Source organism: Haemaphysalis longicornis, unplaced genomic scaffold (assembly GCF_048455015.1).
Source record: "Haemaphysalis longicornis isolate Haplotype H1 unplaced genomic scaffold, Haemaphysalis longicornis Haplotype H1 scaffold_7, whole genome shotgun sequence".
Classification (NCBI taxonomy): Eukaryota; Metazoa; Arthropoda; class Arachnida; order Ixodida; family Ixodidae; genus Haemaphysalis; species Haemaphysalis longicornis.
In genome coordinates this window covers 83,391,945-83,412,755 of record NW_027526422.1, presented here as the reverse complement: position 1 = coordinate 83,412,755, position 20,811 = coordinate 83,391,945, and the positions used below count along the sequence as shown (strand labels likewise).

General features: G+C 46.8%; 1 protein-coding gene across 1 annotated transcript; it reads right to left on the bottom strand.

The window, feature by feature from the left end:
* Positions 1-1,349: 1,349 nt before the first annotated feature.
* Positions 1,350-20,527, bottom strand: LOC144144549 (mite group 2 allergen-like Ixo r 2). The gene is made up of 4 exons (XM_077676058.1): positions 20,311-20,527; positions 7,560-7,664; positions 4,121-4,293; positions 1,350-1,520 (listed from the first exon to the last, which is right to left on the bottom strand). Exons 1-4 carry the CDS (start codon positions 20,390-20,392, stop codon positions 1,440-1,442), a joined length of 441 nt encoding a protein of 146 aa, XP_077532184.1. The 5' UTR covers positions 20,393-20,527; the 3' UTR covers positions 1,350-1,439.
* Between the last annotated feature and the right edge of the window lie 284 nt (positions 20,528-20,811).

Genomic DNA, 20,811 nt, shown 5'->3' with positions numbered 1-20,811 from the left:
TTCTCGAGAGCAAGAAACAGCCGCAGGTGGATCTGTAGAATAAACAGCGTTAGAGTGGACTAAAATTACACAGCTTAACGTTGCGCCAAGGAATCGACCTCGTAAGGCACATACATATTGGATAAAGAAACTGGGGGAAATGTTCGGAAGCAGAAACAAGTGGATTAGAAATGCCGCATTACTCTAAGCCCTGATAATTACAAAGCTAGTAAATAATGCTTCCGCATGTAGATTTCAGTCTAAGCTATAGTAGGTAAATTCAAATTTCCTTCCACAGTGGAGCTATGTTAAGCTAAGTTCCTGAACATTTTTTGATGTCCTCGCATACACACTCTTGATTCTCCGTCTCTTTGAAGCGTGCGCCGTTGCATAGCGCACACTAACCCGGCAGTACCGAAAGGGAACAGTGTTACAACATGTAGGAGACCGATCGAAGCCATCTAAAAGAAAGTCAGAAGTGGCAAAACGATTAAGTTCAGGGAAGATGGGCGAAAGCAACGCATCTCAGGCGTTCAACTGGACATTTCTGCCGTTGTATTTATAACCCCCGAAAGTTCTTAGGTGTCCTTCGACCATGGGTCAGATGCGAAGACACTACCCCCGTGGTCGCAGTCTAAGATTTCACTGGGGATTTGCCTGTATACCGAAAAGAAAATTTACGCGTTTCATTTGGGATTACGCGTTTGGCTTGCGATGCCACACCGATCCTGCCCAATCGACCACCCAGCAGTGTATGTGCACTGATTTGACACTCTCCAAGCGACAACAAAACCACTTTGACCATTGTATTAAGTGGAACGAATGATGCATTTCTTCGTAGAAAGCTGCTCGAACATTAACGGAAATGTTCTTACTGCGACGACGTTTACAGCTCCTCTGGTCATCCACATTCGCAAGGCAGAATTGCATCAATGTTTTTTGTCTTTTTTAATACTACGTTTTGTAATTTTCACACCAGCTTTTCACCACGGAATGCAATTACGTTTTTTTTTTTTGTTTTTGTAAACGCCACGTCTGGAAATTTACCTGACTTTAAAAATTTACGCTCAAAAACATTAAGTTGGCTTGTTCTTTTTAAACGCATGCCTTAATCTGGCGTTTCCAAAATAATGACAGTAGCGGACTATTTACGCATTGCGGAGGAACAACCAGTCTCGGTGATACGGCACAGGGGCGACTTTCGTTGCTGTCCTTGACTTGTAACCGAGTAAAGCCTGCCTTCCGTTTTCAAAGACACGAATGCGGATAGAGAAACGCGCCATTTAAAGAACATACTCAAGCTAATTTGTACTTCTTGAAAACAAAGCAGTGTGGCTTTTCTAACTTTTACATTTTATGAGGCGAGAAAATTCCCCTGCACAGCTTTCGGGCTTTATTTTCTTTTGACGATTACACTTTCCCGCAGAGTACTGCGGCGCGTCGTTTCGAAAAAAGTTCTGTCACTGGATCAACATAGAAGCCTTTGTACAAGTGCTCATGCCTTTGTCGCCAATCATCTTCATCTCCACATTCATTGCAAACTGAAAACAGAGAAAGAAAGTGGACATTAGGTTTAGCAAAATGGCGGGACATTTTCCGCCCCCCCCCCCCCCTTTCCCAAAACGAAAGGAAAAAATTACAAAGGTTGTGGTAGTCGGCATGTTTTTTTTTTTTTCGAAATAACGCAGTTGTTTGTCGTCTGCTGTTCCGATAATGAATCATTGTGTTAGCGAACCAATAAGAGCCACTACTGGATAAAACAATGCACAAAGGAGAAAATATGTCTACCATGCGACCATTGCAAGCAAAGATTAGCAACCGTCCATCAGCGAAATCTTCATTCAAACTACGCGTTGTTTGGCTCTTCAGTTCGTATTCTAAAGCAGTAAAAAGGCGCAAATAATATCTACACAGGCATGAAAGAGACCGGACATGGACTGCCAGGTTCCTTATCATTTCATTTTTATTAGAGCCTTTTACCTCGCCAGACGCGTGGACTGCTTGCTCGCATTTTGACTTATCGATATGGAATGCTACTTAGACATATCACACTCTAAAGAGCATTTCGAACAACACTTCCATAAGAATGCATGTAATCTACGAAGTCATGAGTATGCGACAGGCTTGGCAGTAATGAGAATATAATTACTGAACATGCATGAATATTTCCAGTTGTTTTATAAGATACCAATTGGTTCAATGCACAGAATGATATATGTCACGTAACCAGTTCATAAAAAATTAAGAAGGTGTGCTACAAATTTTGGCCCCAGAGATTCTGGTTGAGTCACAGAATCACCGTAAATGAGACCCCGAGACCGGCGGTGCAGATGATCAAAGAGGCGGATAGTTATACAAGATTTCGTACTGAAGTACGGAACAAAATTATTTCGCCAAAAGTTGTGATGGAAGGTATGTTAGGTATAAAAACATTAGGGCAATGGCGCTATGAAACCCCGAAAAGTAAAATTCTTGTCAAGAATACCATCATCATACGCACTGCATTGCACACCGAAGCACAAAGGTCCACCATTCCAGAAGGAGGTACTTGGGACTGAAATCGTTGGGCGCTATTTTTCGATTGAGACATTTGTTTACAGTTTCCGAGCTATCTTTGGAGCGTCTCATTAAAAAAAAAGGTAACTAGTAGGGGTGGGTGATTAATCGATTACCTTGCAATTAATCGACCAGTGCTTTATTCATGATTAATTTTTAAACCGGTTAATTGGTTGAAATTGTGTGCAAGCGTGTCGAGGATCATATTCGTGTTCAAATAACCTGCGTTACGTCTTAACAGAAAACGATGCAGGTATGCTCAGAATGGTATTGATTAAAACAAAGCTGATACCCAAGACAGACGGGAAAATGGCTACTCTTAATGCAACTAGACACGGTACAAGAAACAGCAAGCCACGCACACCGTTTTACCGTTGTATGAACTAACTGCGTCGTAAGTAAACCCCTATTAATCGGCGCTGCCTGTAATCATAACCAAAGCTGATCATAGAAATATGGCGAATGACGAATGACGTGATAAGCGTTTCATCCGCATCAGTGTCATGATCTGCTTACCTCGTCTGGAATGGCTGAACAGGACGAGAGGCATACTGATATATATATTTTTAAAATACCTTATCATTTTTTTGTTAAACCAATGCAAACGATTAATTGATCCATCAACCGATTAAAGCCTGCTAATTTACCGGGGTAAAGATTTTTAACAGACGCCCAGGCCTAGGAACCAGCGGGTGAGACACACATAAGTTACCTTGTGTGAAGCGGACAGAAGGCCATGATTATTTCTTCATTTTTACTCAACATCATGCGCAGAAAACGCGTCCTTCGCAAACACATGGAACTTCTTGCGTAGTGCTTGGATGCGAGCTCTGATTTCAGTTGCACGTGAGTGAAATTTTGGCACAATTTTTGAGTGTATTTTTCTCAATAACCAGTTTCGAGCCCGTGCAGTCCTCATATGTTCGTCCGTATGATTCTGCAGTTTCTAGCTGTCCAGTCTGACTTGCCGTTCGCGGCAGGGAGAGAACGCACACTAATGCAATCATGGTGCGTAATTGCAAAAAAAAAGGGGGAAAAAAAGAAGAAGAGAAAAGATTTAACAAGAGGAAGGCATTAGCATTATCGTGTATTTAAAGGCACTGATTACAGGCGCCCGATAGCACAGCTGGTATCAGCAGCAGCTGAAGGCGCGGTGGCTGAACGGCGCCTCCTCACCATAGGGATCGACTCTAGAGGATTCACTGGAATCTTTTTCCCCTTTTGTTCAGAAACATTTCCAAGAGCAGGAGTGATAAACGCAAGCTTAAAACACATTTTACCCGCACGGCAATAGCTTACTGCGGTGACATCTTATGTCTTCTGCTAGGAACAGCGCTCTTGCCGGTGCCATGTTACGGTGCGTTCAAGTCCCTCCAGTGAAAAGTGCAAACAGTGCTACAGAACCTTGCGTAATGGAATGAACTAAATGCCGCTATAACCAGAGAGGCCTCTCAAAGCGGGGAGCAGTGAACAGCAACGATCAGCCTACGAAATCGCTTCACCATACCAACTCAAAATTTACTTCTGATTGCCCCAATAAGCGAACAGAGAAAGAGTGGGAAGAGAAGGCCGTATGTATACGTACTGGTGGTGCGTACGTAGGCACCCGCACTGTCATGGTTCCGTCGTACCGGCGGCCCTTGACGATTGGACACGGGTAGGCTTCCTTGCAGAGGTCGCGCTCGATGCCCGGTACGGGAAGCTTCAGTCCCAGTACGTTCATGGTCGGCTCCAGTCGCAATCCCTTGCTGTCCTGGTCTGCGCAGCAAAACGGGACAAGCGGTGTCACTGCCCGCAGAAACATTGAAAACGGGGTTGTGAACGGTGGTAGGAACAGAGGTTTTTCCCTTTTTTCAGCAATCCAGGTTCCGTTTTCGTAAGCGAGCAAATATCATATCATTCGGCGCCATTGCATTCCAAGTGAGAAGTTCTGACAGAGGTGATGAACTACGTTATTAAAGGTTAGAGTAAGGAGGCCACCTTGGCAAGCTTCTACATATCAAGAGTATACATTCAGTGCAATGATGAAGAAATGAAGCAAGATAAAAAGGACTAGCGCTGACTCTAAACTAATTTATTCGTCATGTCGGTATATTTACACATTCATCGAACCGCACTCAGTTTATGTGGAAGACATGCTTATCTTCCTGTTTCGTTCATTACGCTGAATTTATACTATCAAGGCTAGAGAACACGGGATCGCGTTGTTAGTCGCATACTATATCAAAGCAGCAGAATGAGCGCGTACGGGCTCGCCAAATGAGACGGCAAAAGGGCATGCGATAACACGTCATCGTGCGAAAAGCCACGGGATCCGCCGCTGCCCCTGTAGCTGTTATCAATATAGTGCAGAAAAAAAAATGAAGAAAGAAACATCAGAGAACGAGTTGCCAAACTCACGTATTTTCTGCGCCCTGAAAAGGTTGCTTCTGTCCTGCTAAAACTAGAGAGCCGCTTCCGTGTGGAATCGTGAATAACCGTCGGTGGAGCACTGCTGCGGGCCGGCTCGAGGGTTCTTAGTTTTTTTTAAGGATGTCCGTAGTTAATAAACAGTGGCGAAGGTTGCTCAAAGAATGAACGTGTAAACAAAAATGGTGGTAGCCTCAGCGTTGCGCCGATGTTCTGGCAAACGAACTTGTCTTGGTAGTTCTCTTTTTCAATGTCTGTGGTTTTAGTAGCATGTGCAAACAAAACCCACTGCCGAACAGGTTTTCGTAGGACGCGATCGAAGTACTCATAACTACGTAATGATCAAATTATTTACTACGGCGAAATACTTGCTCTTATTGGTTAGGAACTGCGGCTAAGCTTTGTGTCCTCAGTGAATTTTCACTTCGTCAGGAGACTTTCAGGTCAGACTACCACCCATCAAAAAAAGTGAGTGGCAAACTCTCGGGAACAAGATGGATTTCTTTATACGATTTTTATAAGCATCGTTCGCAGAGAGGAAATTGGGTAATGCCAGGTGTTCTCAAAGACGAAGAACCATGTATCTGCTGCTTCATTTATTGCCTGGATATTGTACTCGTTTTCGAGTTAGTTTTCGCTAGGGTGTTCACAGGTGTGTGCGTGCGCACACACAGCGCTTCTGTACTTTAAATATCCCGCTAAATATCGAGGTAAGAGTCTGCCCTTAGATCAGGCACAGACAGGTGAATTGAAAAAAAAATGAAGCCTTATCTTTTTTTGTAGGCGTATGCTCTGGCGTGATCTACGTAGCACTTAACAAGGAAGTCGGTTATCTCTTCGTGGTAGAGCTCACGTGTAATTCTCAGGGGCCTCTTCATTGTCGTACAAGTTCAATGGGCGTCAGGCCCGGTTATTGCAGCAGGTGGCACTAAAAAAAGCGAAACATCTTCTGACAGGCACACTTATCTGCACCGCACCCTTTTGTTCGTGTCGACTTATCGACTTTTGCGCTTAACGCTCCGAAGCTGCACGTGAACTGCAGGGGCCCCGCTTTGCTTTCGAACATCGAAAGAAAAATTGCGCACTATGTAAGTGTGAGTAATTTTCAGGTGGTTCAGTAGACGCCACAACTGAAGCCATGAAGAGTGAAGGGGGAGTGGGAGGGTTGGAGTGTGGAATGGGTTCAAGGGACGTAGAAAAGTAACAATTGTTACTTCAGGTATTCAGATGATGCAAAAGTACGGAGCCAAAAGAGTAAATGAAATTGTCGGCAAGCCCTAACATCCTTCTGAGAGACACAGAAACGCGTTGTGATTGCGGATATTAAACCTCTTTTTCGAAGTAAGATCCGTGTCTAACGGTCGAGTGGGATACGAGAAACGTGAATTGTTGTATTGGAAGAATATAATGTTTCCCTTGCGTTACATATCTAGCGCGCCAAGAAAAAAAAACAAGGTTATATAACTTATGACCTTTTGACATACGAACTTCATTATCCTTTCCAAAAACTTGGCTGCATTACAGCGCAAATCGAAATTAATAAATTCCTAAAAACACAGAAAATCAATATATGAATAGATAAATAAATAATCTGCTGCCGTCGGACCAGATTTAAAAATTATTTCTAGCCCTTCGGCAACACGAGCCGAAACGAGGCTTTTTGTTTATACGCGTTACCGGGGTTTTAGGATAAAAGGAAAGAATTAGCAGTGTAGAAGGGAGGACCTGACGAACGTGAGCTACCAAAGCTCGCCACCATGCAGGCCGTTCGCTCTGTTCCCTCCTGCGGCGCGAGCCAGTCTTGGAGAGAAGAGGGAGGAGGTGAAAGGAATTTAAGGTGGGTTGCGAGCACGGAGCAAGAGTGATGCTTGCGAAGCATGAGAGTCTCAAAGAACATGGTGCGTATTGGGAAACCCAGAACACTGTTAGAGCACCGTGCAGGGCTGCGATGGCCTTCTAATCTACGTAGTGCGCGAGGGGTTTGAAGGCTCTCCGTTCGCGCTTGCCGGATAAGACAAACATCTGCCCGGGGTAACATGCGAGAGGGAGTGAAAAAGTCTGCCTATCCCTGACTAAAGGTTGTACAGTCTGGCGTCGATGTAGACGGGCTTGTCGCGCTTGCGTGGGTGGGTGGAACGGGATTGGCCAGGGCGTCTTCGAATCTCCTGATTAGGGCGGAGTACAGGAGAGCCGATGGGTCGGCTAGTTGCCCAGGACGCCAGCATGACCAGGAAACCAGTCCACCACGTAGCTAGTACCAGTGTGTTTGGCCAGATGAGTATGGAGTACACGCAAAATCTCAATGGGAAGCAACTGCTGTTGGAACAAGCAGAGAACATCCTGACTGTCGCTGAGGATCACGTGGTTGCCAGGAGTGGCTAAGGATAATATTGCGTGGGTGATTGCCTGACCCTTGGAGACAGGGCGGAAAGAACGCCAGGGTATATTTTTTGCAAGGGCGGGTGGGCAGAAGTAACACCTACTGTGGCCTCAGTTCTCGGTTGTTCAGCTGGACAATAATGCTTTCCCATTCACAACCCATAAGAACTGCTTGGGCGTTCTCAGATTTTTTGTAACAGAAACCCATCGCGCGGCTATCAACCGCGCCAACTTACCAGCTATGACAGAGAAATGAATCTTGGTGTCTTTTCCTCGTAAGAACACGCACGGATCGCTGGGACATGGCTCGACTTTGATCGACAGGATTTTCGCTGTGCTCCCTGCATTGAACACGTGTAAAACAGAAAAAATCGATGTAATCGTTCCTTCCAATAGCTACGAACACAACCCCCGTAACTTCTCCAATTCCTTAATCTTTCCGTGTGCATGACATGGGACGAAATAAAAAAATAGAGCAATTATACTACTGTGAACAGTGGGAAGATGCAAGACCAGCGAATGTGTACCAGTCGATAACTAGATTAAGTTGAGCATGGTGACTTTCTATATTTACTGGAATGAAGACGCACGCACATAACTACCTTAAAACTATTTCTTAATTCTTATGTAATTTGTTGCGAAATAATTTATATAAAAGAAGGCGTTTTCGCTAACCACATTTCCCCGTAGACGGCCTTGCGAATCGACAACAGACGAGAATTTCGTAACGTTTACGACTTGACTGTAAGTGAACTAATTATGACCAGTCAATGAAACTGGGCGTAATAGTTTTTGTTGTAGCGGCCAATTTTAGTGCGATTTTTTTTTTTTCAGGCACCTAGATTAGATCGAAAGCAACAGAATTTTATGCTAGCCCTGGAGCGAGCGCGTGCGACTCTGTCGGCGCAACCCGCGGTAGACGCACGCAATTTTGGTCAAAACCCAGTGCAAGACAATGTCGCTGTAAAAAGAAAACAAACGCACACACAGAAAGAAACCAGTTCTATTAGTTGGGGTATAAGGTTCACACTTTTCATCGTTCTGCGGTTACAATGAGTGTGACTTCGGCGTAATTTATGGTCAACGATTCTTTGAGTGGAATCATTCAACAACTCCTTCGTTCGTTTCATCCTTATACTGCAAATACTGCGACTTAGATATGTGCGCGCTTATCACATATCAGCATTCACAGTCTTCTGAAGCACAATGGGAGGCGGGAAGCAATTTTTGTCACTATCTGGCAGCCACGACAAGCGCTTGATAACGCATCGACACTTCGATGCAAGTCCAATGGTGTTTACCCAACGCCGAGTAGATAAGAAAAAAAAAGCCTTCACACCTTCGACTATGTACGGGCATTTTTATCCGACCGAACTGCCACAATCCGACTCGGATCATTGATCTCCCCAACGTTCTCCGCACCCCCCAAGGGCACCCCACAAGGTTCTGTTATCTCCCCCTTATTGTTTAATATCGCCCTTCTAGACCTGCCTAAGCAGCTTTCCGGGATCCCTAACCTTCACCATGCTCTCTACGCGGATGATCTTACCCTCTGGATCACCAAAGGATCACCCGGCACCCAGCAATCCGCTTTACAACAAGAGGTGTACACCGTCCTCAACTACCTAGCACCACGCGGTCTCACCTGTCACCACTCAAAATCAGCCCTTCTCGTCCTTCGTGCACGTACCCGTGGAAGACCCCCCGAACCGGCACCGGACCCTCAGGTCATGATTCACCAGGAACCTGTCCCGCAAGTGAAGACACTACGAATCCTGGGTGTAAGCTTCCACGCCGATGGATCTGGAAGAGCACTACTACCCCAACTACACTCCACAATATCGCAACTCGCCCACATCATCCGTCGTATATACATGCACAAACACGGTCTTAAAGAACAAGACACGTGTCACCTTGTGCAAGCATTACTGCTCAGCAGGCTTACATATGGCACTCCCTATGTCCAACACCGACCCCAAGAACACTCCAAATTGGATGCTCTCATCCGTCGAGCCTACAAGATAGCCCTGGGACTACCGGCTTTCACTTCCACCAACAAGCTCCTTCAACCTGGCATACATAATTCGCTCTCCGAACTTATAGAAGCCCAAAGAACCAGCCAACTCTCTCGCCTTACGCTCACCCCCACAGGCCGCACAGTCCTCCAGAATTTAGGCCGTCCTACACCAGAACCCCACGAAGCACTACAGCCGATACCCCCTCATATTCGGGCCACCATCAAAGTCCCCCATTCCACGGGGCCACCACCCCCATTCCACGACATATGCATCCCGAGTACAACAAAGGACGTCGCAACGCTCGTGTTCACTACCTACATAAGAAGTACTCATCGGACAACGACACCCGCTACACCGACATCGCTCACTCAACTTCCCACTCAACCCTAGTGGTCACCGACACCAACGGCACCTTATACACTGCGGCCACATACCGCCACCTCTCCCCATCGGCAGCGGAAGCTACTGCAATAGCCCTAGCAATGCATACAGCAACGTGCGACTACCTCACAATTACCACGGACTCGCAGCAAGCCTGTCGAAGATAACTCCTTGGAATAATTCCTCTACCTGCCCTCAAGCTTATAAAAGCCGTGGTATCACGTCCTAACGTGACCATCGTTTGGACCCCAGGTCATGCCTCCCTCCCCGGGAACGAAGCAGCCCATGCTGCGGCCCGCGAACTTAACTTCCGGGCACTCCCGACGAGGCCGGGCGACTTGGACACCCTGACTGACACGCTACACCCACTACCAGCCACCTACTCCGACATCTTAGCGCACTATCGCCACACCCGCCGAGAATACCCTCCCCCACACCCTGCACTCACCAACAAAGAATCCCGCATCTGGCGACGTCTCCAAACAAATACATTCTACAACGGCACCATCCTCTCCCATATCTCCCCCAGCCGTTTCACCTATAACTGCCGTGACTGCCACACCCCAGACACAACCCCCCACCTCGTATTCTTCTGTTCAGCGCGCTGTTCACCGAGCTGTTCAGCGCGCTGAACAGCTCGGACCTGCAGGACCAGCAAAGCCTGATCCAGCGGGCCACCAGAGCAGCGACAGCACGCGGCTACCTGGACTAAGGCGGCCGTCCATCTGCTCTAAATATGTAAAATAAACGTTTGTTCCTCCTCCACACTTCATTCCCTATATTTTAGATAACGATATAAATTTGGGCTTTCTTTTCTTCCTAGATTTTAAATTTCGGCAGCGGTACTTAAGACGGCCTGCGTGTAAGAATGCGGAAGTTCCTACCTCTACTACCTTGACAGGCACATGTATGGCTGTAAGGTCACTGGTATTATTCCGTGTGTAAGGCTATGTTCAGACTACCGGCGCAAAAGCCATATCGTGATCTATGGACGTAAAGAAACGGCATGTCCGGCAGTTCGGTTGGCTGAGACGTGAAAGGAAGTTATTCTTTATAAAGATATTACGACGTTTGGGGCAACAGTCTGAACCCGGCCTAACAGCTATTCCCGGCACATTTACGGGTGCGGCGCTAAAACCAACTATCTCCGGAACCACCCTAACCGGACAGAAACGGTTTAGCCAGAGGTGTTATCGAGGAGAGCGGCTGCCGAACAGCTTTCTTTCGCTGAGCAGACGAGCCCCGCCGGCCGAGTTACCAGATGCACCAACCAAAAACCGTCAACTCGTCAAGACAAACCCGCCCAAGTATCGCGCAACGAAAAACAAAATTCCGCCAAACTTGGCCAAGAAATCGCCCAAATTTTAAAACGTTCGAGTTTGTTTCAGCTTAAACATCAAAAAAGAAGGAAGAACACCAGGTAGTTACGTAACAGGCAATGATAAAAAAAAAAACACCTGGTCTATGAAATACGCCGTTTTAGAGTACAGTTGGGCGTCTTTTTTTTTTTTTTGCCTTCATCAGAAAGACAGCCGCAGCTGGGATCGGATGCACTTTCACCATGACTCTTTAAAAAACACCGTAGACAAGACTAGAACTTCGGTGCAACGGCTGAAGTCAATAACACACCGATCGAGGTAAGTAAATCACTCAGCGACACCACTTGGTACATAGAGAACGCAACATTTGAACCACGAAATAAACCCCCCTCTTTTCAAAATGTTTGCAACATTCTCCGCTTCTTGACACAGCTGGAGCATCAAACAAGGATTACTTGTTAGAGGATCAACCAATGATGACTGAGCGTTCCTAACCAACCACAGCGTTCCAAACCAGGGTGTCGAACCGGAACCGGAACCGAACCGAAAACCGGAACCGAACCCGAATTTTTGCCCGGAACTGGAACTGAACCGGAACAGTATTCTTTCCGCCATTTTGGAACTGAACCCGAACCGGAACGAATCGAAGGAACTGTTCCGAACCGGTTCCGGGGCCTCAAAAATATGATTTCTAGTTTTCCATTTCGGTCCCTACCTTTGCCACTCGCCAGACAGAACCATGAAATATTTCGCATAGTCTGCAGTTCCCAAGGCCCATCATGTTCTCTTCTTACTATTGCCCTCAATTTAATGTAAAGTTGTCCGTATATACAATCAGTTTGCGTTAGGTACTGCCCATCTCGCCCAATTCTCTTTTACAATTAGCATAACCCAAGTTACAACGCATATTCCGAGGCAACATATCATGGAATATTCTTCATGGTTTCTATCTGCATGGTATTTAAAATCGTGTAAAGTTTTCAATGTGTTATTAATTCGCATGCATCCCTGTCCGCTTGTGAAGGCCTTCAGGGACACCATCAACAATAAATCCACATATTCCACCTATTTTAGTTTGAATGGCCAGTTAATATACAAACAGCACTGAGACACAAACACTCGTAGTACTCAAAATTAACTTCACTTCTGCTCGTATACAGTGCCGTTGTGTCATTTGGTTACTGCTCTAAGAGAACACGCGTTCTCTCTCTCTCATGAGATATAAAAAAGGGGGATTCTAATTTCCACTTTTAAACTATATTTGATAGCATTTTTTATGTTATCTTGAATCTGCTCAGCCTTAAACTTTAAAGGCGGATGGATTTAAGTCGATTAATGCGGGTTAGGGGGTAGACTGGGGTGGATTAGTTTGGTGAGTGAATGAGCTAATGTGGATTAGTTGGACTGGTGTGTTGATTAATTTGGATTCCAGGAACTAGCGAGTCAGTTAAGGCAGATTAGACGGTGGGACCACACATGATATCTTTGGGGTCTTTGGCATTTCGACATTTTGCAGCATTCTCCTTCTCGACCAATCACAAAATTTTGTCTAGCACAAAGTAGCCGCAAAGTTATGTGACGACCAGCTGAACGCTATAAAAATTCTTTCTTTATGCCCGTATTGCGCTGTTATGTTGTTTCTATATTAAAATTACCATCTCGCACTAAAGTTAATAACTAATAGCCTAATGCCTATTTTATATTCATCAAAGGATTTTCAAAACGGGTATGTATATGAGGTGCGACAGTTGGAAAGAAACTAAACTGAAAGAAAAAAAGGGAGGAACGATCAACTGGTTTGATGCAAGAGACGTCCGATAGCATTCTTTAATACCATCTCTTTCTTTGTGCTACCGTTCTGCAGCCTCCCACAGGTGTAGCATCTCAACCCTCGAACACAGCCCCGTTCAAGCTAAGGAAGCGGCGCCAAAACTCTTATAACAGAGTCTTAGCAGGCGTGGCCCAACTTTGCCAACGATCGATTGCATCTTACAGCACTTCCAATGATCAATCGGAGACCACCAACGAGACAGTCACGATTGTATGGGCACCAGCTCATACTGGCATATCCGGCAAACAAGATCACCAACCTCGTGGCTCGAGATTTGACCCGCTTAGCCAGCTGATGAAGCCGGGCTCGAGTGCATGCATCCTGCAGTCACAGACCAGGAAGTTACTCAGCACTATAGCCTCTTCCGTAGAACGTACTCCTCCCAGCACAAATCGCTACCGATTAACCAGGAAAGATTACTCCGCGCCCTGCGGGCATACTCCTTCCCACACACCACCAGACTCCACCTCTTTGACGGGACACAGCTCTCTCAATTTCGTCGCTTGTGTGGAGAGCCTGGGAACCTCATACACATAGTAGGCGGCTGCGACAAGTGTACCGTAGATCCACCCAACTTCCACGTTTCCATAGAGATTTGGGAGACAGCCATGACCAGTTCCGGCCTTACAGATCAGTTGCTCTTGATGGAAACGGCTGTCGATTCGGCCCCCTCGAATGAGGACGCCTCTCTGAACCTTTGCCTCAATTTAATTAAACTTCAGTTTCTCTCTCTCTCTCTACAAGTGATCATTACTGCTGCTTGTGACTTCACTTGGCTATTATCACTCCTAGAGCCCAATCGCTGTCTCCGGTCGCTGAAGGGCCATTAGAAAGTTCATATCTCCGGTGGTTCCCTATCCAATGCCGTCCTATACACGCCGTCCAATGAGCCTTTATAGCCGTTCTTTCTTTCCAACAGCTCTGTTAGCAGATAACAGATAAGCAGAAAGAAATTGCTCTAAATGCCACCTGCCACGCTTGGCCGTCAGAAATTAACGCCGACGCCGGACTGTTTTCTACTTCTAGCACTGCCAATCCGCTAAAGCGCCGTTGAAACTTGGGGTAGATGAAAAGCGTAGCAGACCAACCGATTTATTTACAATGCATATTTTTGCTCATTGTGCGAAAATAGGGGTGCGTGCGTGCGTGCGTGCGTAACATTTGATGGACCCAAAAAAAGGTGGCGGGCACGTAGGCTCTCTTGCCCGCCAAAGAAACCGCCCGCTTACCAGTAAACAACCTGCCTGCCTGCCTGCCTGCCTGCCAGGCAGAACATTCTGGTGAGGATGCATGATTTGGGGACGAGGGGCGGGCCGTCACGAGCTGCCGAAGGGGGGGGGGAGGTGGGGGAGACGCAAAATGCCCCACCACGGCGACACTCCAGGGTACCAAAAACGATTGTGGACGGGCGGGTCGTGTGCTTAGTAGGTCGAGGCAAAAGGCTGCCTGCAGGGAGGCTGCTCATTGCCAGAAGATTCTGGTTAGGATGCACTGATGGGGGAGACGCTGGAGGCACCGGAGAGCTGCCCGCTAGCCAGGAGGGTACATGTTCGCCTTCGAGAAGACTGTGGCGAGGACGGATTATTTGGAGACGATGTGCGGCCAGTCACCGGTCGGCGAAGGGAGTGGATCACATGGCGCACAGCGGTGGCTCTGAAGAGTCATGCGTTAGAGCGCAGCCCTTAAGCGCCTGCTCCTGTGGTTTTGCGTAGTTTCTCAGCGTCGGCCTCGTTGTAACCGAGAGAACGAAGACGCCACCGAAGCTAGAGCGAGCAGGAAAGCGGCGGACGAAAGTATGGCGAAAGTGGGAGGGGAGGGCGAAATTTCCAGACCGCGCGAGACATGCTCCACGGCAGCAACGCCTTACGAGATAACGACAGAGTATACCGCATGGCGTCGTGCATTTGTTGTGGACGCAATCACTCCCTAAGACACAGTAGCTATGCGCCGTCGCCGAGAAGACTACAGTTCGCGCTGCGCTCAAATTTCGCATTAGCGACTACCGTAATCGTCTGCCATATTTCTTGTTTCCTCAAGAAAACAACTGTGGTGTATAAAATTGCCGTTGTAAGCCAAGTATAAAATAAAATTAAATCATGAAAATGAACGAACATAAATTAATAAAGGTAAACTTGCGGCCATAAACAGCAATGCTTTCACATTCATACAAATAGTGCCCTAAGTGCCCCAACGAACCTTTTGTTTAGCTTCAGTTATTGTTGTAATCTTTGACCTATCTGTCACGATTTGGCCCGCATTCGGGAACGTGGGAGGGTCGTAGTGCCCCCCCCCCCCCCCGAGTGACGACCCGAAGCGTGCTGGTGGCACGGTGACTGACCGCGAGCAGCTCTCCTCGTCGGTGTTCATTCGCCAGCCGTGCACAATGTTTCTTTCACACCGAGCCTGGCAGGGACACGAACTTAGCGGCCAACGAAAATTGGGGAGGGGGCGGGGGCGCCACATACTCGTAAAACTACCATAGAAAAGGTTTTGCAGTAGCTTGTACAGTTAAAGGAGCTATTGAAGACTTTAGATAAACTCGCCGCGGTGGCTCAGTGGCTAAGGCGTTGCGCTGCTGAGCACATAGACGCGGGTTAGATTCCCAGCCGCGCGGCCGCTTTTCTGATCGGCGCGAAAAGCGAAAACGTCCGTGTGTACGACATTTAGGAGGACTTTAAAGATCCCCAGGTGTCCAAAATTAATCCGGAGCCCTCCACTACGGCGCGCCTCGTCGTCTGCGTTGCGTCGGCGCGTTAAACCCTACAATAAATAAATAAATAAATAAATAAATAAATAAATAAATAAATAAATAAATAAATAAATAAAAACAAATCAACACTTTCGATAAACGCTTTCACCCTTCTGCGCATCTGGAAGCACTGCGAGAACTATAGCAATTGCCAGCACAGAGCATCAGTGCGTGATTTCCTAGTCGCTGCGGATGCAGCTTCCGTTTCTGCTTCGCTTTTGTGGCTTTCTTTTTACTATGAAATGCATTCTATTCTGCAACTTAAGGAAAGCCGGCAAATAGCCGCTACACCGCTGTAATGATGTCATTCAGCGGTCGAAGAACGCCAAGACGGGGAAGGAGGGAAAAATATTTTAAGCAAATTTCAAAGTTATCTGATGAGGAGAGAGCAGTAATTTTTGCTGAGGCACTTTGCGACCCCTAATCTAAGTACAGGATGTGTTGGTTGACTACTTTCTGCAAGCATTTAGATAAAAGTTTAAAAAAGTGTTGCAGGGTCGCTTTAGTTTGGCCAAGGCAAAATATTTTCACAAAGAAACACCTTTATGACTTGGTTTTATGCCGCCTTGATAAGGAAACGAAAAACGAGCACAAAAAAATTAACAGAAAAAAACACACCTGCTTTTTTTCTTCGAACCCGTCTGAACCCGTTTGAACCGGTTCGAACCGGAACGGAATGGTGCTCTGGAACTGAACCCGAACCGAACCCAAAAGGCTTGAACCCGAACCCGAACCGAACCCGAAAAAAGTCAGGTTCGACACCCTGTTCCAAACTTCATTACGGTATTATTGACGCGTAGAGACCTAATTGGATTGGCTATGGCTTACGAATGCGCTATTTAGTCAAAAATAGGCACGTAAGAATCGCAAAACAGCCCAGAAACTCCTTTGGGAGGATTCTGAATAATGTGAAGCATTTGCTAGTAATCGCCTGGTGCTTGTGCTCAATTGCCCCGTTGTTCAGGGTAATGGCCAGAAATACCGCCGACGAGTCGTGAGAACTCAAAAAAGTGGTTACAACTCCAATTTATTCATTCTACTAACACGAGAGGACGAAGGGATTGTGATAAAAAGAACTAGGCATTACTGAAATGGGAAGAGGCACCGGTGAATCGAGCAGATATAGCGTTAATTTATATTTAATAATGTCTTGTTTTCGCTTCTTGTGTTTCTTCTGCATTATCCTGAATTGAAGAGAAATTCTTAACGCAGTGGCGATCTGCTTTCACTGTGCGTTTGTGACGTGAGACAAACTACAACATGCCGCAGGCGTTAAACGATTTATGATTGATGGATAGTAGGGTTTAACGCGCCGACGCAACGCAGGCGATGATGCGCGCCGTAGTTTAGGGCTCCGGATTAATTTTGACCACTTGGGGATCTTTAACGTGCGCCGAAATCTCGTACACACGGGCGTTTTTGCTTTTCGCCTCCATCAGAAAATCGCCCGGCGCGGCCTGGAATCGAACCCGCGTCCTCGTGCTCAGCAGCGCAAAGGCGTTACCCGATATCCCAAATACGTCTTCGGCGAACATTTCTCTAAAATACTTGTCGCGAGAGTTTTGTCGCTGCTATTTGTGGTGACTGCCGTGGGCGCGTGATAGACGGCGGCATCCTCCGTTATGCGCGTGTACATGGGGATAAAAAGTAATACGAACAACTTAGCACACAGCCTCCAACGCATGCCACACCGTCAGGCTGAACTGTCAGTAAACTGCGCGCATGCGTAGTTTTTTCAGAGCGCTTTAAGTGTGGCCTACTGTTAGGGGAAATGCTTGATAACGAAGCGACGCCGGTCATTTATTTTCAGGCGTCTTTTTATGGACTGTCGGCCCTGAGCATCTTGTTATCTACTACATTCGGGAGCGAAGCGCGCAGCAGGCTGATTGCAGCTACGATGATGCCCTTCAAGGATGATCCCGTTCAGTGGCGACACAGCGTGGAAAGGCGCCTCAAAATAAACTTAGAGTGTACTGTTGGGCGAGTTGGTAGTTCATTGTAAAAGATGGTACAGCGCGAAATAAAACACGGACACAGAAAGACGACGGGACGAACGCTGACTTCCAACTAAATTTAATACGATGAACCTTGCACCTTTTATACACATTCTTCATGTTAACATAACTACAAAAGTTCTAATCTCTAGTATTACACCACCATATCAGCACGCGTCCAATGCACTTGGTCCAATGTATGCTTTGGGCATGACTTGATTTGTTGTTTGTATTGCCCGAATTAACAGTCAACATTGCCCGAACAGTCAACATTAACATTGCCCGAATTAACAGTCAAATAAAATCAATTTTGATTCGACAGCGAAGCTGTTCGACTCCAGCTCCTGCATTACTCCCCCGCATGCGTTTAGAGGCGCGGGGAGGCACTCGATCTTGGAAATGTCCGCAGACAGAACGTCTCCACGATAGGAAATACGAGTGGGGAAAATAATGCGACGCATCAGAGGATGAGGCGCGAGTGAGGGTGGAGAATGCGGCTTCAATAAGCGAGTCACGCACGCCTTGAAGCTGCGTCCCGGTCAATCGTATTTTGTTTTGGGGAAGTGTGCACACAATGTAACCAAAACAGGTTCGCATGGCAATTTTCTGCCATAGCAATGGCTAGACCTACCAATGTTTTGATGTGGCTGTTCGGTCACACCAAATGTTCCATGTTCCATGCCAATGTTCCGTGCCCGTCCCATATTCAGCCGCTTGTGGAAGAATGTATTCCTTATTTTGAGATTTTTGCTTTCTGAAAAGCCAACGAGAGTATCACCATGGCTATATTGATTGCCTAGTGTTAATTTTTCCACTCTAGGTTCCTCTGTTCCTCTATTTTTACGTTAATGTCCCCCATGGTGATATACTAATGGGTGTGTGACTTGTACACTGCCGGTTAAATTTCTCCACATAAAATGTCTACAGCTTCGTCTTCGTCGGCAGAGACCGGCGCGGAAAGTAGCATGCCCTGTGCCTGATGACAACTGCCACCCGCTCACCAATGCTGTAACATGCATCCACATTCCCTGTCATTTTCTTACTAATCAATACGCCCACTCCCAATTCTTACCATGATCTCTGCCTGTTCTCGTTTCGCTCAACCCTATAAAATGCTATTTAATTCAAGATAGCTCATGCAGAAGCAAGGATAAGCTGCCTAGTGCTGTTTTGCTATCCTGCCAGCGATTTGTGCATAGGCTCTTGCAGGACGTCGTGACTGAAAATGCTTCTGCATGCTTTCTTTCAACGCTTTCCCGTCTACCGCGCCCGTGCATGAAATTAGGGCCATTAGAAATTTTAGTGCTATTTCAACAATAACCAAGCAAGGGAAATGTGTTTGCAAAGGTATACTTCGGTAAATTGTAGGATAACCTTATGGCAACGACACCGAGAGGAATCATTTAACCATAAAAAATTATAGCCGTTCCACTCAATGTGAAAGCTGTCGGAAGTGCAGAGCAGTGATTCGCCATAACGGCCCGTAGCGCCGTTACCCGCTCACTGCTACCACCCAATGCAATTCAGATTTCCCGCCTTCGCTGTGCTCGCGCGCCCCCTGCCCGAAACTGCGCCAGCGGGAGTTATGTTCTTTTTGTGCTTCTCTTCCCGCACGTGCCGGCGTTGCACTGCCACTTTTAATCGCTTACTGTCGTAAAATCCAACCCAACGAGCGTTCCTAACTGAATGAACGCGGGCGCTGCCGGTTAATTACGTATATTTTGCCTCAAATATACCTACAGTTTTCTTGGAGCCAAACAACGGGGAGATGCATGACAAGCGCCAGCGGTTCACAAGGTTAGAACGCTTATGACTACATAAACCGCATGGCTTTCGAAGGCTCTGGGTTACGCCGCTAAGACGGAACTCCCTGTGTGGCAGTACTTGGGTCACGCGAGCGAGCTACGACGACAAGGCGAGCCCCTGAAGTGCTCTGCACTTAAAAGCGAAACAGGAAGCTGCAAACTGAGCCGAAATTTTGTAACGCTAAAAATTCGTTACTGTGACGAAGGAAGTTTGGTTTTGTTTCAAAAGATTCTTACCGTTGATATTTTCCCACCTATTGAACGGCCTTGCTGCGATTGAAGAGTGCACATGAAAGCCATGAAACTAACCCGCGGCTGACGAACGCCTCAACGAGTGAGAAATTGGGACCAATCGGGGGCACATTCCAAAAAATCAGCAAGTATTTATGGACAGTGCGAATGAAAAAGAGTGGGGAAATTCGTGCCGCAAGAAGAGTCAACATAATCTGCCGCATACGCGCCTATTTCAGCCTCCTTCGAACACTAGATCCTAAACCACAAACAAGGCAAGACCGTCCAATTCTTTTAGCTCAGAATCGCGTAGTGTGCCGTGGCAGACCACGCACTATCTTTGATAGCCTTTTTGTCGGTCTTTTCAGTCTCGCGATAGTCACGGGCCTGAGTCAGTGCACAGCCAACGCTGCCTCCCTCTCAACCAACACTGCTTCTTGTTCGCCACAAATTTACCTTAATTTAACAAGAGCGGCTAGCACCGACAAGCAACCCGTATCACTGATAATATCCTGTACAACATCGACAAGTATAGCTATCACTCTTTCGGCAAGTTACCAAGACGTCAAGACAAGACAGCTGCAGAGGCAGGTTGCTACAACATGCAATGCAGTCGACACCAGTTTAATAAAAAAAATGCTTTAGACGGCCGTACTCACCGCAGTCCTCGTACTCGTAGGTGCCGACCCGTTCACTGCACGCGAATGCGAAAGCGACGAATAATGCCAGGAGGGTAAGCATGCCGCCCCGCTACTTTGAATACGGTACGACAGTCGCCGTGCTAAAGGCTTTCATCTATCAGTTGGAAAACACTCTTGGCCAGCAGTGTTGGTAAGAACAGCCGGGAGCAAGAACGGCTCAGGAAACAAAACTGTTGGTTGGGCAGAGCCTACTCGTGTGTCAAAACTGAACAGACGAGGCTGAATGGGCTTTTTTGGCTGCGCAAAGCGATCATGACATAGGAGGGACTGCGCACCGGGCTTGCAGAGTCACGATCCTAAAGTGAATACTATCGGTGGCTAGATGACGGTGAAGGTTAGGATGCACGCGAGGAGCAACTTGATACGCCGCGTTATCTCACATGAATAAATGAATAAAATTCCAAGCAAATAATTTAACAAGTTGGCTGTCAGAGTGCGCGTGCCGTAAACTCTTGTCGT

What these genes read in the sequence shown, in the direction of transcription:
- LOC144144549 (XM_077676058.1), bottom strand. Translation starts at nt 20,392, where the DNA reads ATGCTTACCCTCCTGGCATTATTCGTCGCTTTCGCATTCGCGTGCAGT. An exon ending in CTACGAGTACGAGGACTGCG is followed by an intron (nt 7,665 to 20,310) that starts GTGAGTACGGCC and finishes TGTTCAATGCAG; the next exon opens with GGAGCACAGCGAAAATCCTG. An exon ending in TGCCTACGTACGCACCACCA is followed by an intron (nt 1,521 to 4,120) that starts GTACGTATACAT and finishes CTCTGTTTTCAG; the next exon opens with TTTGCAATGAATGTGGAGAT.